Source organism: Tursiops truncatus, chromosome 10 (genome assembly GCF_011762595.2).
Source record: "Tursiops truncatus isolate mTurTru1 chromosome 10, mTurTru1.mat.Y, whole genome shotgun sequence".
Taxonomy (NCBI): Eukaryota; Metazoa; Chordata; class Mammalia; order Artiodactyla; family Delphinidae; genus Tursiops; species Tursiops truncatus.
This window is the reverse complement of record NC_047043.1, coordinates 95,304,730-95,327,793: the sequence shown is the minus strand read 5'-3', so window position 1 is coordinate 95,327,793 and position 23,064 is coordinate 95,304,730. Positions and strand designations below refer to the sequence as shown.

Below are 23,064 nucleotides of genomic sequence, written 5' to 3'. Positions count from 1 at the left end.
AGAGTGACAAACTGTCACATAGCCATTGCTTTGAGAAATTGAATTAAATTGCATGTTGCAAAGAAAAGGTGGACCTTTTGGAGTTTTTGGAGGAAAAATCCCTAACCCAACTGCTAATGGTAGGAGTTTGCAGGGGCCTCTCAGGCCTCCCCAGCCCAGTTCTTTTTCCTGCCTCCTTCCCTTTTGTGAATGTTTCTTCCCCTTTTTGCTTGCAGTGAGTTCTGCTCTCCTGTAGGCTACAATGTGTCAGTTGTTATAAAATCCGGGAGGTGGAGCTTGGTGACGAGAGCAGTGGGGGGAGCGCTTGGCCAGCCCCGCAGAGCAAGCAGTCCGGCCCCCTGTTCACCCCGAGCTTAAGCCTTGCAGCAGGAGAACTTCCACCTCGCTCTCCTGGCTTTGAGCCTCACTGTACATCGGACCAAAGGCGCAGAAGGGAGGGAGGATGCGAGATGACCGGCTCTTTGGCAACCTGACCATCTCCTTAGCAGAGAGCCTTCGAAAGCCAGCCGGAGGCTGACTGCAGGACCAAGGAGGTGCCGCGCCTCTCGTGGATGTGTGTGTGTGTGTGTGTGTGTGTGTGTGTGTGAGCGGGTAAGCGGGTGTGAGGGTGTGTGTGTGCTTCACAACTGTGTGTGTGCATGTCCGGATGAGTGTGTGAGTACACCCATAAGTGTGTGTGTGTGTGTGTGTGTGTGTGTGTGTGTGTGTGAGTGGGGTGAGTGAGCGCTCTCGGTTATATTATTTTTTTGGAAGAAAAATCTTGAAAATATCAGGCAGGTTACCGTGCTCCTAGGGTGGTGGTTCTTCTTCTGGTCAAGAGGACTTGGCCAGACCAAGCTACTACAGACATTTTTCAGCGAGTAAAGAGAATTTTCCTCTGAGAACAAGAGGGATTTTTTTCCCCTGGCTCTGCAGCCAGTGAAAGAGATTTGTCCCTACACCTGTGAAATCGACCAGAGCCGTGTGATTACCAGGGCTGGAGCGAGGACTCGGGAAGAAAAGGAGCAATAAATCCAACAGCCTGTCAGTGCCTTTGGCCACATTGGAAGATGTCATCTCAAACTAAGTTCAAGAAAGACAAAGAGATCATTGCCGAATATGAAGCCCAAATAAAAGGTGAGATTTGGGCTGGGGAGTCATGCCTCCCCTCCCCTTTCCTTCTTCTCTTGCTTTGGCTTTTTTCCCTTTTCCTCCCTGCCATCATGAAATGCTGTTATGCATCAATAATCTTATTGTGAGGAGGAGCAGTGGCAGCCGCACAAGTCCGGACTGGTTTCAACTGCAGAGAGCACTGGCGCTGGGAGTATGGATTGTAGAACGGGCGGCGATCACTGCATTGCAGGTGTGTGAGGAGGATCCTACGCCCTGCTTTAGGAGTGTCGCGGATACTCCATCATCTTGGCCATGACATGTCACTCTAAGGCCATTTTGACAGTCACTGCCTCCTCCCCCCGCCATGCAAAAAACCCCTTAATTTGATTTATTTTTTTAATGATCTGGGTTTTTTTCTCTCTCCTTTCTGGTTTTTGTCATTGCTTTGCCTCTGTCCCTTTCTCTGGGCTGGAATTCACATGCATGTGCTAAGGGAAGCAGCATCCCTGGGCTGCACTTCTTTGTCGGTGACTCTCAGCTGGACTGGGTTGCCATGGATTAACTGTTATGGAGCATATTGATCCAAACTAATGCAGGCATTTAGGCATAAAGAGCGAGCTCAGTGCAGAAAATGTATTGTCTCGCAGTGTGCAGCCCCGATCACCGTCTGTGCACTAGCGTTTAGGGTCATCAGCCTTCACTGAAAGCCAACAGCTCAGTGTGCTGGCTGGTAGGCGCTGCCTGGCTTCCGTAGTGTCAGGGAAAGCTTGCCAGGAGGATGAGGTGACCTCTGACTGCTTGTTCCAGCTTTAGTGCTACTCACTGGGTGCACACTCCTGTAAATCCACACTAGCGAGGGGAGAGAGGAAACCGGACACAATCGTATAGACAGATTCAGGCAGAATCCTTATTTAGGCCAGACTGGAGCTTCTCCCACCCTCATGAGTTCTAGGCTCAGCCTTGGCAAGGAAAACCTGAAAGCACCATCCACCATGCTCACCCTTTCTCTTGGGATGTACTCTAAGAGAAGCCTGGGCCTGGCCTCTTGGCATATGTTTTCTTTCTGGTCACAGTTCTCCTTGCTGCAACACAGGGTGTGTTGTGGTCTCCTGAAGAAAGAGTAAAGACAAAATACATCTTCGGGGCTGTTGATGCCTGCCCCTGAGGTTATAGGTGGACTGTTGAGCAAGTTGGTTATTTGGGGCTCCGGCAACCTGAGGTTCCACACCTGCTTCTAGGTGCTGCTGCAGCTCAAGGCTCAGTGACCCAGGAAGTGGGGTGGCCTCCACAGGAGCGGTGGGAGGCTGCGCATCACAGCTGCTGTACACGCTTCAGATGCTTGGGAAACTTTGGGAGGGGAGCAGCCATCAGGGGAGAGCTTTGTTTTTTTCCAGTCTCGCCAACCGTCTTGTGCCTTTCAGTTCTGCTCAAACCTGGCGTGCTGATCACCTCTCAGTAGACCCCAGGAAGAAATGAGCAGAAAACCCTGCTCTTCCCTGGGCTCCTCCTCTTTAGTTTTCAGTTCAGTGTAGAAGACAGTGATTTACAATGTTTCGGCGTTCCTGAAAATTTAGATACCCGCCCTTTATTGGTCAGAGATCTGAATTCTCTCGAGTGTTCAATACAAAGCCTGGTTTCAGCCTTTGCCTGCACACTTTTTAGGAAGTTTATGTTTTGTAAGACTGGCTGATTATTACTGTTTTTTAAAACTGAGTTTCCCTTGAAAAATGCCATAAGAGAGAAGGGTATGGTGAGTTTGGGACAGTCTGGAGTTTTTATAAGCATCGTCTTGGTAGAAAATGTGCTCATCTCATTTTTGAAGGATTGCCACCACTGGGCCCCTGAACTTTGCTTGAGGATCAATTAAGCATTTATAGCTCTGGCTGATTCTTTTACTTTTTATTTTTTGCCTTTATTTTAACAACTAATTAGCACGGACAAGGTAATGCATTTCAGCAGGAAATTTGTCCAAATGATCTTGTCTCTTCCAGACTCTAAATGTCTCTGCATTCTAGTTAAAAGAGTTTGATTTTATTCCTTCAGGGTTGACACCCACACAATTTAGGTCAGGATGCTATTGCGCCCGAAATTGTCCGGAATCTTTTCTGTCAAAATTCTCTTTGTTCATCATCATCATCATAACTATTGATGTGTGTTCAGGGCTCAACTGTTTCCATGGCTCACTCCCAGACCTCACCACTCTTGGCCTACACAAAATACAGACAGGGTCTGTAGGAGCTCAGTTTTAGAGATGAGGAAACTGAGGCCTTGTAGTGTTAAATGACTTGCCCAAGGTCACAAGGTGGGAAATGTGAAGGCAGCTGGTTTTCTTCCAGGCCCAGTGTCCCCGATACATTGTTTGCCTGAAGCTGCCCCTTGAAGGATTGATGTCAGTAGCAGATGGCAGTTTTGTGGTGGGGACCAGCTGCCTCTCGATCACGGCCCATTGTTTACCCTCTTACTTTCCTCCCTTGCCTTTGTTGCTGGCCTCTGAAGAGCGTTTGACCAAACACCAAAAATAATGCCTGATGCCAATTACCTTCGGTATCATCTGGCCAGTTTGCCACAAACACTCCACCTAGTTTGACAGATTTTGTCCTCTGTGCATTTTGTGAGGGGAACTTTTGATTTTTAAAAATGATACTGAGTTCTTTGTTGGCTTAGTCCCTTTTTTCTCTTTTTGAAGCATTTACTGACCTAACAAAGGGGAATTTTTTTTTTCTTTAAAGGGGAATGTTTTAAAACAGCTTTTTTTTTTCCTATTGTGAAAAATTTCAGACTCATGCCTTCCCTTGCCTAATCAGATACTTGAATCCCTTTGATTATATACCTGCAACACAGTAGTACACCACATGCTTGCACATTTCCAGTGATAGAGAACTCACCACTTCCCAAGCCCACATATTCTATTTTTGGACCACTCTGGCTGTTGTAAGCGGTTTTTATGTTGGGTTAAGTATGTCTCTAATCCACCTTTTGGTTCTATACCTTGGGACTTCATAGAACAAGACAGATGCTTCTTTCCCATGACTGCCCATTGGGTGTTTGGAGACTCCGATCATAACCCAGGGACTATGATTATCTCCCATTTGTTCATATAAGATGGTTCACTGCTGCTTTATCATCTTCACTCACCTTGGGAGCTACTGCATCCCGGGTTGCAAACTCCAGTGCCTTTGAGTACTTGGCAGGTAGAATAAGTGAGTGAAGCTGGCTAAGTAAGATGAGTTGTGGCAGCTGGCCCACTGCCTCAACCAGGGCAACATAAGAAGAGGTGGTAGTTATGGTCAGCCCGAGAGCACATGTCCTGTCCAAATGGGCAGTCTCTACTTGGGTTCAACCAGTTGTTACCACTTAGAATGTAGGCCCAGCCAGATCTTTCAATTTTTCAACAGATACCAGTAATCTGGATTAGAGCTTTATGCTTTTGAAGAGATTTTGCCAAATAGACCTCCAAAAGATTGTACTGTCAAAAGCCTTCTTTAAGAGTGATACTAAGTTCTAAATGCGACTCTTTAAATGTGGTTGGAGAAAGAAAACCACTATCACTTCCTTTATGGTGTATGTAATGCTTCTATTAATACAGCCCAAGGGTTGAATTAGCCCTTTTCACTGCCCACCTCATCATTGCACTGTATATATTTTATCTGCTATATTTCTCTCATCCACTAGGCTGGGAGCCTTGTCAGAGAGAAGAAAATGAAGTGAATTTAATATGACTTGTTCTTGGTGACCCTGTGCTGGCTCCAAAGCGATGTTGCTTTCTGTCCGAGGTGTTCACAAGTGTCCCTTTATGAATCTGTTCAGGAACCATGCCTGAGAGTGACACCATATTCTCAGTCTGGAACTGGCAAGCTCGAACTTCTTTCCCCTCTTGAAAATCAGAACATTTGCCCATCTCCAGCTTTATGGCGCCTATCCTATTTTTCACAATTTCCTCAAAGATCCCTGATAGTGTTTGGTAATCTTATTTGCAGGTGCTCTCCACTGTCCTGGGCTCTAATTCGTCTTGCTGTTAGACATAATGGTCTGTTCTGCATTTATTCAGAATTCCCATTTCCATTTCATCTTAATAGAAAATGAAAATAGAAATGTAGTGATTGATTTTCGTGTTTTATTTTTTTATTACACATCCATATTCATTTTAGGCCATCTTCTTAATGGCGTAAGTCTAGAATTGGGGGGAAGAAGACAAGGTATTGAAGAAGATCACAGAGAAGTATTTATTTACTCATTCATTTATAGGTTCATTCAGTGAACATTGAGCATCGGCTTTGTTCTTAGTCTTGTGCTGGGTGTTGTGAGAGACGCAAAATATAGGATACATTCTTGGCTAAGAGTTTTCTTGGAATATGGCAATAAAATCAGTGAAGGAAAAGAAATTAAAAAAACCCCAAACATAAAAAACTTCCAACTCAGCACCAGAATGAATTTAGTCTTAAAGAGATTATGCGATAGAGTGATTGGACAATGACCTTAGGAGGCCTCACCACCTTCAGTGGCTTCAGTGAGGAAAGTAGGCTGGGTTGGGGAACAGTGGGGAGTAGTGAGGACTGTGGCTGATTAGAGAGCTCACTTAGAGGAGGCAGCCCCTGCTCAGCTCTCGCCTGTCATTACCATGAAGGGATGTGAGCTCAGAGTGGTTAGTTCTTTCAGTGTTTCCAGGGCATCTGGATTTTAAACCAAAGTCTCCTGATTATCATTTTAAATATTTAAAAATTTAACTTTTAAAACGTTTAAAAAATTGGGTTGTCTTTTTCATTATTGAGCTATAAGAGTTCTTTCTACATTCTGGATACAAGTTCCTTATCAGATATATGATTTGCAAATATTTTATTCCATTCTGTTGGTTATCTTTTCCCTTTTTTGATGGTGTCCTTTGAATCACAAAAGTTTTAAAATTTTTATGAAGTTCTGATTATCTATTTCTTTCTTTCTTTTCCCATGCTTTTGGTGTCATATCTAAGAATCTTTTGCCAAATCCAAGGCCATGATGAAAATCTCCTGATTTTTAAGTGGTAGCTCAAGTTTTTAAGAAACTCTTTGCTACATGAGCAAACCTGTCGGTAGGAGAGCTTCAGCCTGTGCCCACCAGTCTGCAACTTGTGGCCTACAAGTTGACATCCATAAAGGGTCTTGGTGATGGGGCCTCAGCCAATTTACCTGTTTCATCTTCAGTTGTTTTCTCTATTATAGGCCTGTGCTCTCATATCCACTTTAGACCAATTCCTTGTCTCTGCATCCTCCATACACTTTTTCACCTCCAAATATTTCCCCATTTGTGCCTTTATTCTGCTTAAAATGACTCCTTCTTCCCCTCTTTTTTTTTTCTTTTTTTCTTGTCTGGGCAACTCCTGACCATACTTCAATGCCTGCTCAAATGATCCCTCTTCCATGACGCCTTCCTAATAACTCTTCTGGGCAGAATGAGTGATTCCTCACATCTGCCTCTCTATTTTTAGCCTTATTATCCTTCATTCCTATTTTATGTTTAGTCCTTCAGCCATGAACTCTTGAGGGCAGAAATGCTTATGGTCATTTTCATTTCCCCCATGTGATTGGTGTACAATCAGTTGAGTGAGTGACTGATAAGTTACTAATAAGAAGTTTTACTCTTATAACTCACAGCTCAAGCTCAAGCTCGAGTTATATTTTCTTTGACACTTGTCTTAGCTTGGGCTGCTATAACAATATACCATGGGTGGCTGGGTGGCTTAAACAACAGACATTTACTTCTCGTAATTCTGGAGGCTGGGAAGCCTAAGATCAAGGTGCCCACAGATTTGGTTCCTGGTGAGAGCGCGCTTCCTGGCTTGTAGACAGTTGCCTTCTCGCTGTGCTCACATGGTCTTTCCTCTGTGTGTGGAGAGAGAGCTCTCTATCCTCCTCTTCTTAGAAGGGGACTAATCCCATTATGAGGGCACCACTCTCATGATCTCATGTGAGCCTAATCACCTCCCAGTGGCCCTACCCATCTCCAAACACCATCACATTGGAGGTTAGGGCTTCAACATGTGAATCTGGGGAGGAACACCAAACATTCAACCCCTAACAATGTCATACTTTCTGTTCCATTGAAAGTGGAGCTTTTATTTGTTAAGGAAATATTTTTCATGGCTTGATGAGTTTCCTTGTTTGTGCCTGATAGGGGAGATGTTTGTCTATGGAGACTGGGTGAAGGCTGATGTGTTGAAAGCTTAGGTGATGTTTGGTGGGGTGATGTCTGTCACAGTCGTGGTGGGATGTGGTTGGGGCACATGGCACACCAGGCACCTCCCAGTCTGAGGAAATCAGTGGATCTGGGGGTCTATATTGGCCATTTCTGGAGTTCTCACCACCAGAGTTTATATGCTAGGGACGACCTTTCCTTTCCAGAAACCTCTATCATTTGTTCATTCATTCACTCACTCACTCACTCATTCGGTGACTGTTAGAAGCCATGCTTCATTTCAGGCTATACAGCTTTGCTTATCAGTGGGAGGTAATTTATTTATCTCTACGTCTCAGTCATGCATATGGTATCTCATTTTGTGATCCCCCAAATTCTGTGAAATAGTCATTATTATTCCTATTTTACAGATTAAAACGTAAAATTCAGAGACATAAATTGTATCAGATTGCAGAGTGAACAGTGGCAGAGCCGAGGTTTAAACTGGAGGCTTTCTGACTTCCAGTTGTACAGGGAGGCAAGATGTATGCCAGGGCAATTTGGCCCTGAAACCCAGGGGTTCCTTCACTGGGGGGCCAGTCTGGGGTGGGTTTTAGTCTTTGACTTCCTACCCTTCCTAACCCTTCCACACTCCTTCTAATCCAATCTCTGCTATCCCCTACTTAGCCACCTAGCTGTGTCAGATCCCTCACTCCCACTTTGAAAAAGGGCCCACTGGAGACTTGACGGAGGCTCCACCAGCCTGGAAATACAGAACCAGCAATCTTAGGTGTCTTCTGGTCCAACGCTCCCACTTTTTTTTTTCCCCTCCAGATGTGGAAGCTGATGTTCAGAGAAGACTTCTGGCTCGCAGGCACTTCTAGACCATATTTCTGTGAACACAAAAGCTCTATTCGCTTGGCTCGTTGCTGTAGCCTCATTGCTGTAGCCTTGTGCCTGCACCTCGTTGGTGATCAATAACCGCATGGAGTTGAATTGCTTTGGTGGGTGGGGCAAGCCAGGTGGGGACGGTTGCCTGGGAGGCAGAGCAGAGGTGCCTTGGAAAATAGGATGAGGCGGGGGTATAACATGGAAAGGAGGAGAGGAGGTGAGGCTGGTTCAGAAACTCGGTCCTGTCCTTGTAGCTGCCAGGAAGGGGACAGGGGTTGACGTCTTAAAGGTGCTGAGTTTCAGTTCAGAACTCTGGCCTAATACAGGCTGCAGCAAGCTGTATCCTGGGCTTGATTTCACTTGTAAATGATTTCTTCCTGATGGCTTGTTGGTGTTTATAAAATATCTTGGCTGCCCAGGAGTGGGGTTTTGGCTCTGTTCTCTTAATTTGTTTAATCATTAGGCCAATTTATGTTTGGAGTAGTGTTCCCTGAGGTGTATTCCATGAAACTGGATGTAAAGAGGCATTGGGTGGAAAAAAATAGCTCTGTGGTCAAATAGGTTTTGGAAGTTCTAGCATAAAGTGAGTTAAATAGGTTTGTTTCCCACAGGACTTGAATGTGTTAAGTGTGAACCGCCAAGAAGCGGGCCACAGACTTTCCTCAAACTTACTCAGCCTTGTAAACCTTTTTCATAGAATATCCCACAAGACTGTTCCAGAGATTACATTTTGGACAATGTCAGGCTACACAGTTTGTGGGTTACCCAGATTCTTTCTCTTTTTGCCTTTTGCCCAGTTCCCTAACTTTTACAGTTTCCTAAGAAGACAGTTTGAAGAGGGGAAGAGGTAAAACAAATATGTATCCAGCTCAGATAAGTGATATCAATGTGGTGTTTCGAGGTCACTTAGAAAATGTGGCTTTTGACATTTCCATTTACTGAGCGCTCAACCATTGATTTAAATGGTAATTTGGTGACAGTTCTTTCCTGATCAATATGCGTGGTGTGTGCGCGCGTGCCCGCCTGTGTGTGACAGTAAGGAGGTGCACTCAGCTGCAGGCAGTGTGCAAGGGACCTTGAATGGACCTTGGTGCCACCGCTGGGATCGCACAGTTGATGCCAGCTAATAACAATGCAGATGGACACGCAGAAGCCCGTGGCCTGTGGCGCCTCAGGGTGAGCAGATCTCAGCCACAAATCCAGGTGCAATAAAAATATGGTTTTCTTTATTTTTCTGTAACTCGATTTACATTTCACATCCCTATTCTGCTGCGAGTGGCAGAAATAAATCTAAGTGAATTGGGGGTTTTCCTCTTGTTTTCTCCAGTGTTGTGTCCCAAGGTGCAGGGGGACTGGGGCAGTGCCAAGGGGACATCTGTTGTGGTTTATTATCAATCTACTTTGGCAACTACCAAGATATCCTCCTTCCTGTTGGGTCTGCAGTGGTCGGTCCAGCCAGTGGTCCTTCTCTGTTCCAAACCTGAGGCCATTTTGCCTGTTCCCCTCCTCACCTCCTTCTATGAGATTTGCAGGCACTGGGGGTCATCCTGGGACTCACACACCGTGCTGGGTCGTGAGAGACTCTGGGCATTAGTCTCAGGCCCATCTTGCTGTGTCCAGCACTCACTTCTCCTCCAGGACCTCCCTAGGGTGCTGCCTGGGGAAGTGGCCCAGTTCCTCGGGTCTCAGATTGTGCAAATATATGTGGACATTCCCTCATCACCCTCCTTCCCTGGGCTTGTCTGTGGTGAGGCAGGATGTGGGTTATTTTCTTACAGATCCATAAAATCTACACACACCTTGCTTTATAGTCTCCCAGAATCTTTATCCCTGTGTGGGGGAGGGAAGGAGAGGGGGATTAATAGGGGTGGTAGCCTGGCTCTTTGTCATCATTCTCTCAAAGCTATTGTCCATAACCCACATTCTTTCTCTTCTCCCTGAGGGCTGCGATTTTGAAAGTCAAAAGCCAAGAATTGACTCTTTCCCTGTATTATCCCTGAGACAGTGAACACAGAATGCCCTCCCTGCCTGAATAAGGTCCAGGAGGTCTAAGGAAATATGGGAGGAAAACCTTCAATATTTCAAAATATTAAATGCAGTGAATTTCCTTCCTTTTACATCTGCACCATCCTGGCCCAGGCCACCATCACCTCTTCTTGGGACCACGGCAACATCCCCCTAACTTAGGGTTTCTCCACCTCCGCACTACTGATATTTGGGGCTGTGTCTTTTTTTTTTTTTTTTTTGGCGGTACGCGGGCCTCTCACTGTTGTGGCCTCTCCCGTTGCGGAGCACAGGCTCCAGACGCACAGGCTCAGCGGCCATGGCTCACGGGCCCAGCCGCTCAGCGGCATGTGGGATCTTCCCAGACCGGGGCACAAACCCGTGTCCCCTGCATCGGCAGGCGGACTCTCAAACACTGCACCACCAGGGAAGCCTGGGGCTGCGTCATTTTTTGTTGTGAGGGGCTGTCCTGCACCATGTGGGATGTTGAGCAGCATCCCTGACCTCTACCCACTAGGTAGAGGTGTCAGCAGCCACCTCCCCGCCCCCAAAGTTGTGACAACCAAAAATGTCTAGGCCTGCGTTAAAGCCGCTCTCCTAACTGGTCTCTCTGCTTCTTCTCTTGTCTTTATAGTCTGTCTCCCTGCAGCAGCCAGCAGTAATCCTCACACAATTTAATCTAATCATGTCACTTCCTAGTTTCAAACCCTCTGGTAGTATCTCATTGCTCAAGAATTGAATCCAAGCTGCTAGCTGGGCTTACGAAGCCCTACTCTGCCCATCTCAGCCAGCTCATCTCTCCACTCTCCTGGTGCCTTGAATTCTCTAAAATTGTACCCCCTTTGGAACTTTGCACTTAGCTTTTCCTTCTTTCTGGAATCCTCTTCCCCTGGATTGTCACATGGCTGGCCTCTTCTAGGTATTCAACTCTTGGCTTGCATGTCACTTCCTGACCACCCAATCTTAAGTATCTATGGAGTAACTATTGGATTAGCTGACTTGAAGTCTCAGGAGAGCACTTCAAGCTGTATGATGTTTTCCCTATACGATATTTTCCCTTCTTTTTTCTTTTTACCGGAATTGAAAGTCTTTAAGAACAAGAGTTTTGTTTCTCATGTCCATTTGTGTTTTGTTAGTACCTAGAATAACATTTGGTATATAATAGGTGACCGTGGGATTTGGTGAGTGAACGGTGAGTGTAGATGTCCTTGTGCTGGCCTTTTTTTTAAATATTTATTTATTTTATTTTATTATTTTAATTTATTTTTTTGGCTGCGTCAGGTCTTAGTTGCGGCACATGGGATCTTTGGCGAGGCATGCGGGATCTTTTTTCCTTGCGGCGCGTGTGCTCTTTGTCGCGGCGTGCAGGTTTTCTCTCTCTTGTTGAGGTGAGCAGTCTCAGTAGTTGCGGCACCTGGGCTTAGTTGCCCCACACGTGTGGGATCTTAGTTCCCCGACCAGGGATCGAACCTGCATCCCCTGCATTGGAAGGCGGATTCTTTACCACTGGGTCCCCGGACTTTGCACCTAAGCACACATGTATATTCTGCTTTGGGGTGCATGGGCTTGTACCAGGAATTGTAGTTTAGAGGCACATAATGGAGCAGATCCAGGCTTTCTGAAACCCTGACTGAGAGGTAATTCAAGAAGATGAAGAATCCAAAGAAGGGACAATTGTATCTATGCAGAGCCGTCCAACCTTTGGCTTAGAGGGGAATGAGATAGAGAGACCGGGGGCCACTTGCAGGGATACTGCAGGGAATTTAATGTTTTCTGTTGAGTTCCTATTATATAGCTGAAATGGGGACACAGAAATGGATAAAATATGGTCCCTGTCCCTGTCTTCGATGGACTCATAGTTTTCCAGGAAAGATAGTTACAAAAATAGATTAATCGATTATAGTACAGTGTGGTAAGTACTGGGACAGCACTGGAATCACACACTGTGGAAACTCAGAGTGAAAGTGACAGCTTTGCTGGGGAGAGATGGAGAAGTTCTTCTAGAAGAAAGGACTTTTGGGTAGGGTTTTGAAGGATAAGTAGAAGCTCTCCAAGTGGTAAAAGGCATTTCATGAAGAGAGAACAGCAAGCGCAAAAGCATGGGTGTCATGCAAGGGCCTGGGTACTTGGACAATGGTGAGAAGTCTGATGTGGCTAAAATCCAGAGTAGGTAGAATGGAGTAGGGGTGGGAGATAAGACCAGAAGTGAGAGGATTTTGAAGTTCCTTTCTAACCACTGGCTCCTGTGAGTCTTTGACCTTGGAGACAGTGGATAAAACTCTTATTTTTTGATAATACTTTTTCCTGATTTTTGGGTATAATGCATGCTCATTCTTTTAAAAGTTTTGAAAATACAGGAAAAATAGAAGAATCTAGAAGTCACTACCTGAGATAATCACTGTAAAAATTCAGTGTATTACCTTTCAGACTTCAGATCTCTTTTATATCTATATATAACAAAAAATAGGATCCTAGGTCTTTAATGAAAAATTATAAAAATGAAGCTGATAGGCAAAACATCATAGGCCTATAGGCCTACGGCTTGAAATAGAGTATGACCTTACAATAAAGAGACTTTGCTAAGTAAGAACATCAGTCAATATGCATGACCTCCCACGTGTTTTGATGGTCCATGAGGGCTGGGGATTTGTTTGTCGGAAACCATTTTCTTGTGGTGATAGGTTTGTGTGTGGCCATTTCTGTCCCACCAGATTTATGTAAAACTCATCAAGAACTTCCCCATCTCCACATCTGTCCCAGCTACTTTCAGCTAAAAAATCTCCCCTTCCTGGTCCTGCATAGTCTCACTTCCCTGTTGGTACCCAGGCAGCTGTTCCTGCCTTTGGCAGGAAGTATTAAAAGGAGAGACCTGTCAAAGGCAAAGAATTTAGCCTCCACAGCAGGTTCCCCCTTCCTGGTGGTACCTTTCCTCATTGTTGGCCCTCTGCCCTCATCCCTGGTCATCAATGGTACTTTTGGGGTTCCTGTTTGCCGGTCTGCTCCTAGCAGTGGTAACCTGCTATCCCTTTTCTTCTGATGGCTGGTGAGGGTATTTCCTGGGTATGGTTTACTAGAGATCAGTAAGTTTTCCAACTCTTTGTCAGACAGAAAGGCCTGGATTCCTGTAGGCAGGTAGAGTTCCTATGGAGGAATTGGAGCTTGGTGGGAGGGGACAACTCCAAAGGGGGACCATCCATAGCTTAGAGTGCCTTATAAGGAATTAGAGAGACATGCCATGAGAGGACCCTTACCAGTGAAACACCTTAGCCACCTTCAGGGACAGAAGAGAGTGGGTGTCTCTTCTCTGATTTCATTTGTACTAAAGAATGCAAACTGGCTGAGCAATGTGACTGCTCCCCAGCTGTTGTCTCAGCAGGATATTTCAAGCAGAGTTGCCAGCACGTTACTTTTTAGTTTACAGCATCTGTATTTTGATCAGTGGCCTCTCCAGACAGTACGTTTTGGATCTCCTGAAGACATATCATCTTGGGGAAACTGAGGCAGAACAACAGCCACTCTCTCACTTCTGACACCTGATAACTGATTACTCCTGGACCTCCAACCCCAGTCATTTGGACTCCGGAGCTTTTGCCTGGTTTTGGTCTTTTGAGTTTACTTGTCCCTTGACAAAGCTAATGTAGGGCTTTGGCCTGATCAGTTCTGGCCTGACCCTCCTGTCTCAGGTCTTATCCTGAGTGTCTCTGTCTTGCTGGATCTCATACTTGGCATAATAGTGCCATCGAAACTCTGCGCCCAAAACAGCGGGGGTCCTATTGTCTCCTGCCAGAAACACAGAATTTTTAGACCATTGGGAATAGTGGGAAAGAAATGTTGAGAATGTGGTGGGTCAGTCCACTTTGATTTAGTTTAACAAGTATTTATTGAGTTCCTTCTATATTCCCTGCCCTCATAGACTTTATAATGCTGTGAGGGAGACACATTTTAACTTGTAATTACAAAAAGATTGAGTATTATGTAAGGGTGGTTCAGCGTTCTTCAGGGAACCTGTAGCAAATGGATCTAAATTGCTGAAAATGTTGTGATTTCTGATATTGGTCTGTAAAACTGAATCATATTGGCTAAGCTTACCTCACCACCATTATTTCCTGAGTTATTTAAGATCTAGACCGAACCATCTTTCCATTTAGAGAAGGGTCAGAAGCTATCAAAATACTTAAGGGGTCAGGAAGATGGGTTCTTCTAAGAGAAACACACAATTCTTTGTGTAGAAGATAAAAGTAGTTCCAAAAAAGGAATTTTCTAATAGTTATACTCAAGTTGGTAAATATAATCATAGGATAAGTGCTTTTAAGGTGAAATTAAAGCCAGGGATCAACTGAAGAGGATTGAAAATCATCTTGGTTGGATAGAGTTATGCTAAAGTCACAGAAATTGGGTGAGACAAGAATATGGATTGTGGAAAGAGGCAGCTGTGTTATGGGGGGGACCGTGCTCTGGATGGAATTGCACAGACCTGGGTTTGTGTCTTGGCTTATGGCTCATCAGCTGAGTGATGTCTTTTTTTTAATCCAAGAAAGAAGAAAAATAGATACAATACCTCATCAGTTTCCGTATATGAAAAATGGGGATAGTCATACCTACTTGTGTGTGTGTGTATGTGTGTGTGTGAGAATTAGTTGAAATAACACACATCAGAATTTCCAGCATGCTGCTTGGCACACAGGAGCATTCACTGAACGATGGAAATGTTAGCTCAACCACTCAGAAGGTCACCAACATTGAGTCTTTGGACAGTGAACCTGAGCCTACAGGTGACGCCCTCAGTGAGTGTACCAATTAGTAGGGAGAGGAAAATGCAACAGTACTGGAAAACCATCAGTAGAGGTGGCGTTACCTGTATGGGCAGCTGGGAGAGGAAGGTTCCAGTAACTCTTAGACAGGCATGATGCTTTCTTTGCCTATTGCAGTGTTTTTACCCAGTGTGGCTCCTGGGCTACCTGCATTAGAATCTCTGGGGGTGGGACCTGGGAACCTGCGTTTTACAAGTGTCCCAGTTTTCATGAACTTGAAATATTTGGACCTGGACTGTGGTGAACTCACCAACTTGACTGTCTGTGTATCTTTTTTTGAAGGCAAAAGAACATTTAGTTGCCATGTCGACTACTGATGAATGAGAAAAAAAACAAACCTGAACCCCCAGTGTGTGTGTGTGTGTGTGTGTGTGTGTGTGTGTGTGTGTATGTTACAATCCTGTGTTTTTTTTTAATAAAATATGTTTGTCTTTATTTATTTAGGTGTGCCTAAAAAGAGTCTGATAGTTCTTACTGACTGGTAATGATGTTTATTCTTGGGAACTAGGAATGGAGTGGAAGTCAGGGATGGGGCAGGATGGTAGTGACAGGGAACAGCAGAAAGGAGACCTTTTCTCCTTATATTGTTCAATATTGATTCAATTCTAAAATAATGAGCATGATTACTTTTCTAATTAAAAAGCCACCAAGATGACAATAAGTAAGGAATTTGACAAATTTTCCTGCTGTGGAGGATGTTCAGACATCAACTGAACTATAAAAGAAAAGAAAAGAAAGAAATGTAGAAAGAAAGAAAGACATCTGCAAGAGATACTTAAGTTATGCTTAACTTCTTGTGGTGCTCGTTATATACAGTAAGAATGATTGCTGAAATGCAATGTATTATTTTACTGGATTATTCCTCCATGTAGCGAGGAAGATTTTTTTCCCTGCTCTTCCACAATTCTAAGAGATGGTCCTAGAGGGGGAATAGTCAAGCCCAACCATTTAGTTTATTGGGTTTAAATCAGAAGCCATTGTGGTGCTGTGTCCAGAGTCTGGGATTCAGAGGCATAGACCTGATTTTCATCTCTGATCTATCTTTTGAGCAAGGCACATCTCCATTCTGCATCCTTGCTTCCTCATCCGTAAAATGAGGGTGTTATCTACCTTAAGGGCTAGTTGCTGCGAGGATCAAATGAGGTGCTGTGTGAGAAAGTAAACTCTAGAGTGCTGCAGAAATGTTAATTATTTCTATTTTTGCCTAGCTCCCCCCGCGGACATGCTGCTATTACCGCCGCGTTGTTTATGTGTCTGTCTCCCTGTGAGCTCATTGAGTGCAGGGGCCTTGTTTTATTCATTCCCTGAATTCTTATGCCTAGTGCCTGCAACACAAGAGGCATTCAAAGCAAGTTCTGGAATAGCTATCAAGGATAGAAAAATACGTGCACAGTTAGGTTTTGGCTTATGAAAATATTAAGATGCTTTTCCAGGAAATGCTGTCTTCTACTTCTATTTAAAGGAATTAAAAAAAATTCATCCAAGTCGACAACAGAAATGATACTGCCAGGAGAAGGTAAAGAACTTTATTAAGGAAAATTTAATTGCCCAGTTTCTAAAGAGACAGCCACATCTCTCCATCCTCATTACTGTCAAGTGCGGGATGGCTGTTTCCAGGGAGGGCAAGATGAATGAAAAAAGATTGTGAAAAGGCAAATCCTGATACCCCTGGAGAAAACTCTCCCAAGAAACAGGAATGCCCCCTGGATCACCAGTTTCCTTTATTGTTTGTCAGAGCCCTAGAATAAGCCTTCTCTGGACTCCTCAGACAATGGCCCTCTTTGGCCTCTACCCCAGACCTTGGCTGGTGAACCACAAAGTCCCTTACTTCCCCTGGAAAATAAGTTGCTTGACAAAACTGGAAGGATTATCTGAGGCCCAATTTAGGGGCTCCGCTACCTCTAAGACCCAGATAATTATCATCTGAATGGGCAGAGGGGTGGACTGGGGCCAAGACTGGAAACAGAGCCCTGGTGTAGATCTGCAGTTAGAGCAGAGGGGACCAATCTCAGCATTGGCAGTCTGGACCCTTCTCCAGCACTGCCACGAATCTGCACTGTCTTCTGCCTTTCCCGTACCAGTTGCCTAAGCACAGGACAGCTGGAGAACACCATTACATGGGTTCATAATTGTCCAAACAAGTGCTGATTGCTGCATGGACCGTTGTCAGCCTAGATGAAGTCTCTAGTGGCCTGCCAAAAGGCTCTGCCCTGTTCATTGTTTTAATTGAGTATTTGGATGAGGACATGAGCATGTCTATCCAGTTTGAGAATGTCAGGAAACCAAGGAGTGCAGGCTTGGTGGTAAGGACATGTTTTTTTTAAAAAATATTTATTTATTTATTTATTTGGTTGTTCTGGGTCTCAGTTGTGGCAGGCTCATTAGTTATGGCTCAGAGGCTCCTTAGTTGTGGCATGTGTGCTCCTTCGTTGCGGCTCACGGCTCCTTAGTTGTGGCATGTGAACTCTTAGTTGCAGCATGCATGTGGGATCTAGTTCCCTGACCAGGGATCGAACCCAGCCCTCCTGCATTGGGAGCATGGAGTCTTAACCACTGCACCACCAGGGAAGTCCCAGGACCTGGTTGTTGGTATAGAACTGCCCGAGTTTTGCAGCCCAGCTTCTCTACTTTCTAGCTGTGTGACTTTGGGCAAGCCTTTTCATCTCATTGAGCCTCAGTTTCCCCATATGTAAATTGGAGATAATTATCCAACCTCAAAGAGTTATCTAGGGGGTTATTAATAATCACAAGTATAAGAGTAATATGGTAGGCTTGGGAGTCCAGTAGATCTGGGCTCAGATTTCAGCTGTGCTGCTTATTAGTGTGGACAAATTGTTTAACTTCTCTGGGGCTCAGCTCTCTGTACCACTGTAAAATAGGAACAATAATACCTACGTTGGGCCTTTCTGCAAAGCACTCAGGCCAGAACAGACACACAGTGGATGCCCCATAAACAGTGGTTATCATTAAGAGAAACAGCACATCGTGTGGCAGACAGAACCAGGAAGCAGAGAAGTCTTAAGAGAATGGGATGAGGTACTGACTCTAAAAATGTGAGTTTAATAGTATCTTTAAGAGAATACTGCCAACTCTTCAAGAGAAAGATATTGAACTCTGAAAGGAATTTCTCCTTTGAATAGATAGAAACATGAATGGGGCAATAACAAATTGGCCTTTGGTTAGGATGCCAGACCTTGGACCCTGGCCCCAGCCTGGTCCCTTGTCCAGGTGGCTTTTGCCCCTCCCACCCCCACCCCCCCGGGAGGTTCCAGAGGGAAATAGATGATAGAGGCCACGGACTGGGAAATGAACACCTGGCTTGAAGCTGTGGCTCAACACCCTAATGCAGAAGTCTGGTTCTCTACATGAACTCCTTTGGCCCAGGCAGCTTGGGCATGCAGGCCTCCCCTCCAAGCCCATACTTGAATCTTGGTTCTGTTGCTCCAGGGTAACCAAAGCTGGTCTGGAGCTTGAACCTCTGCCCCGTCCCTGTAGGGACCAGCCTGGACAACTGCCCTGACTTTTCTCTGAGATGCCAACAGGCCTAACCAGACACAAAGGAGAAGAGAGAGTCAGAAGCCTGGACTCACCTAGACTTGACCTTTGACCTCCTTGGAAGTACACAACCTCTTGGAATTTTGGTCCGCAAAGGTGCCTAGAACCTGGCAAGTGTATAATATTGTATCACTCCAATGGATGGATTCCCATGCTCTTCATTGTGACCCTGACTTGGAAGAAGTGAATTGAGTTGGCCTTTAGCTCACTAGAGGTCAAAATCCCCCTCCCTCCCCATCCTTGTTGACCTTTCTTCTAACACCACCAGGAGCTTAACAGCCAAGCCTATGGTCAACTCAGGGTGTGGCTATCTCCCTTTGTGGAAGAAGTCAATGGAGAATCAATGACTCCCAGACTGCATCCTCAGAAGTCTGGATTTAAGAATGACTCCTTGATATCCTTCTCTTTCTCCAGATGTTTAAAGCAGCTCAAAACTAAAAAAAAAAAAAAAAATTCAACTTATTTTCTTCCAGACCAGCACTGATCACCAAGCAAGATGTATTTTATTGAGATGCACAACAAAGTGAGCAACTTCATAGAAAAATCTGTATTTTTGACTCTTATGAGACAAACCAGACGATCTGGTGTGCTGGGCCCCTGTTCCCTCACAGCAGCCAGTCAGCCAGAGCTGAGTGGCAGCCGCCGTTCTTAGATGAGGCCTGCACTCTTAAGTCTCCACTATTTCCTGGGCCAGGAGCTTCTCCTGGGTCCCTACACCCCCTTATCTCACACCCACTGCTTCATTCATTTCCCTAAGCTCCCTGGTTTCTATGGGCAGTTGGGTTTGCCATTTCTTAATAAGGCCAAGAAGTTACATTCTATCTTGTCTTTCAAATTATGCTCATCAGATAGGATTGCACAATGAGAATCACATGACAGCATAGCAAATGGTGCAATATCTATGAAACAAAAATGCCTGACTTGCCACCATCCTTTCAAATTTCAGAATAGAGACTCCCTTTCATTACTTTAAGTAAAGCCTTTACTTTTCCTCAAGGATGAGTTTGAGGTTGGAGTCCAGGGCAAGACACTCTCCCCCAAGGAGAAGCACTGTGGGGGCTGCCTCTGACCCGTCCCTGAGGGGAACTGGGGGGAGGTGGGCTGGAGGGCCCTTCAGCTGCTGGAGGCCATTGAGGACCTGGTGATGTGGTGGGTGGCGGCCTTAGTCATCCCCCTGTAGTAGTCACAACACATTTTTAGTAGTTAAAAAATCCCCCAGTGTAAGTTGATAGTTTGCACACTGAAGCACAGTTCACTAAAAGCAATTCTGCTCAAACAGTGTGGTCCAGGAACTGTGCATTGAACTCTGAAGTCAGACCCAGAATGGAATTTCAGCTTCACTACTTACTGATTGCTTGACCTTGGGCAAGTCATCTCACATCTCTACGCCTCAGCTTCCACCTCCTTAAAATGGGCACCTCGCTGGACTCTTTTTTTTTTTAATTAATTAGTTAATTTTTGGCTGTGTTGGGTCTTTGTTGCTGTGTGCACGGGCTTTCCCTAGTTGCGGCGAGTGGGGGCTACTCTTCGTGCGGTGCGCGGGCTTCTCATTGCTGTGGCTTCTCTTGTTGCGGAGCACGGGCTCTAGGCGCGCGGGCTCAGTAGTTGTGGCTCGTGGGCTTAGTTGCTCCACGGCATGTGGGATCTTCCCGGACCAGGGCTCGAACCCATGTCCCCTGCATTGGCAGGCGATTCTTAACTGCTGCGCCACCAGGGAAGTTCTCTCTGGGACTCTTGTGAGGATTAAATGACATAATTCACACTCAGTATTTAGCTTAGTGTCTGGAACGTGGGTCACACTCTGTTACGCTTCCCCAGATGTGAAGGGCTTGATCTGATCCAAGAGTGAGATTAGAACATCTAGAGCAGAACCGGTGGCTTGCAGGCAAACTTAGACTCACTAGTGTGTTTTGTTTGGCCTTTGGAACATTTACAAAGGTGAATTAATTCCCAACATTAAAAAATTAGAAAGTCTTTAAAAAATCAGGAGACTTTACATAAAAATCCAGATTTCTGGCATTTCTTATGAAATGGGAAGATCTAGAAACACTGGGCGCCTGTTTTCAGACAGAGGCAAGAATTGGCTGCCCCCTCCAACTGGGGCACAGGCTCCACTTTTTCTAGGGCCCACCTAGTTCACTTCACTCATTTTTGTTACCTGCTTGGGCGTTTGAGTTTTTTGATCTGGAGGAAGGGACCAACCTTCATTCAATCCTCCATAAATATTTCCAGCAACCAGGCTTTGGAGAAGGAGACAGCAGGTCGTATTTACTGGCAAATGCCCCAGTGCCTTCTGTGTTATTGATTGCACGCAGGGCCCTCAGCTCCAGAAATCTGTGGAGCAGAGGTAGTGCCAAGGTCCTCTTAAAAGAATCTGGGACACTAACAAAGATTTGTACCTGTTAATGGATGGCTGCCTTATCACAACCTGTAGATGGGCTGAAATTTAAGAAGGAAGAAAGTGTAAAGCTTGCCCTTCTGTCTAAGAACCCAGCTGGCCAAGCACAGACTGGGGAGAGGTGTGCTCAGCAGAGCGCTGGTGAAAAAGACTCAAGGTTCTCGTTGACATTAAGTTTGGTGTGAGTCATGGGGAGGCAGCTGCCAAAAAACGTAATCTGATTTGGGGCTGGGTTTATGGAAGTTTAGTGTCTGGAAGACCTTTCTAACAATTAGAGCTGTCTTGAAAGGACAGGCAGACAGCCTCAGGAAGCCTCAAGCTCCCTGGTGTAGGAGTTTGAAGCTGGGTGACATGCCCCTGGAAAAGATTGTCAGAGTGGGGATTTAGGCATCAGAGGGAGGTTTGTTCTAAGTGACATATAAGGTCTCTGCCAACCCTGTGATTCTGCTTCCTGCAGCCCAGTGGAAGAAGATAATTTCCTTAACAAAAGTAAAAATCTTGCTTTCTGATAGAGGAAAGCAGAACACGCTGAAGAGGCAGCCATTTTGCTCGGACTCTGTCAAAGTGGAAATGTAAACTTGCAGCTCTCACCTAGAGATTTGGACAGCACACGTCACTGGCCCTGCTTCATTCCTGAACCTCATCTCACCTGCAACGCCGTCCCTAACGCCCCCCTCATTTCTCAGAGATGGAGGGGGTGATGGGGAAGGATCTGTTTTGCACATTCTGGTAATTTGTTTAAGCTGAACTTTTATGCAGAGCTTGCAAACTGAAGGCACACAGGCCAGATCCAGCCCTTAGTCGTGTTTGATTTGGCCTGGACTGTGTCTTTGAAAAATGTGAATTAGATGCCAACAAGTAAAAATGAGGAGATTTCACATAAAATCTGGACTTCCAGCACCTTTTTAAAAAGTCAGAAGGTCTGGCAGCGCTGGGCCTGCATTCCCATGTGGCAGCACGCGATGGGGCTGAGCGCCAGAGCCCTTCCTGGATAGGATTCGAGCTCTCACTTGGCCATTGTCCTCATCCCCCTAACCTCGCCTGCTCTGCTAGTTCACCTGAGCCCCCGAGGCCCCTATAGTTACTGGAGTTAGTGACACCTGGTGTAGTGTTGTGGTGGTTGTTTATTTTAATCAAAATCTCATTGAACTTTTATTTTCATTATATAAAAGTCACAGATTTTCTCCAACTTTGGAGGGAATATCATGTTTGGGATGGTCTGACTTAAAATATGGCCTTTGTGGTTTGCCTGTATTTCACTTTCTAGGAGGCGGGTTGAGTGGGGCACCTCAAAGAGGAATTAGACATCTTCAGAGCAGCAGGAAGCAAGATAAAATCTGTATCTCAGGAAAGACTTGCTATAGGTGCCAAGACAGTGTGGACCAAGAATGCAAACAGCACCAGTGTCAATGTCAAATTGAAATTTTCCTCCAGGACTAACTATACAGAGGATGCCTTACTCTCTGAGGAGCAGAAGAGGTTTGTTTATTTAAGCATGACCAGTACATTGGGCAGCAGTTTGTTTGCAAGGCTATATCAAAATGCCCTGCATGGTCAGAGACATCTTTAAGGTGCAGTCCTGGATGCCTCTTGGTCATCTCCCCAACAGTGTGGCAGGCAGCTGGGGGCTACAGGGGAGGGTTGGGAGTAGGGTGGGGGGGAGCAGAGATGCTTTTGCAGCTGCTCCTAATGAATAACGTTGGCTTGCATACCATCAGCCCCCGTTTCTTGCATCTTAGCAGACACCCCTGCCTCTTCTTTTGAACTGCTCCAAGGCTTCTGATGGTTTTCCTTATATTGATCCAAATCTTCACCCTTGTAACTTCCACACCATGGGCCTGTTCTGGAGCCATGCAGAACAATGGCTTCCCCTTGCACAGCACAGCCCTGCAGATGTCTGCCTAGTGGTTTCCTCTGTTTTGCGAGCTGGCTGACCTTCCCCGCTTGGAGGGGATGGGGTGTGGGCGGGGTCGCGGAGAGACCAGGTGGAGGCGGCTGAGACAGTGTTGCTCACAGGTGGCTCCCAAGCTGGCTGCTTCTGCTTGGAAGCCCGAGTTTCGTATGAAGCACCTTCCTCTCCAGAGGCTCCTGGTGCCAGCCTCAGAACCTCTCTGCCAGCTGCTGGGGTCTGAATCTTCTTAGGAAACTTTGGTATTTGGTGGTAG

General features: G+C 45.5%; 1 protein-coding gene across 6 annotated transcripts in view; it reads left to right on the top strand.

The window, feature by feature from the left end:
• The first annotated feature begins 317 nt into the window (after positions 1-317).
• Positions 318-23,064, top strand: part of SRGAP3 (SLIT-ROBO Rho GTPase activating protein 3) — a 251,994-nt gene continuing 229,247 nt past the window's right edge. For 2 of the 6 annotated variants that reach the window (XM_073787606.1, XM_073787607.1), the window contains exon 1: positions 318-1,116. In XM_073787606.1, coding sequence (XP_073643707.1) covers positions 1,050-1,116 — 67 coding nt within the window. In that variant the 5' untranslated portion in view covers positions 318-1,049. The remainder of the gene's footprint in view (positions 1,117-23,064) is intronic. The other 4 variants (XM_073787605.1, XM_019944655.3, XR_002178216.3 and 1 more) reach the window with 3 other exon arrangements.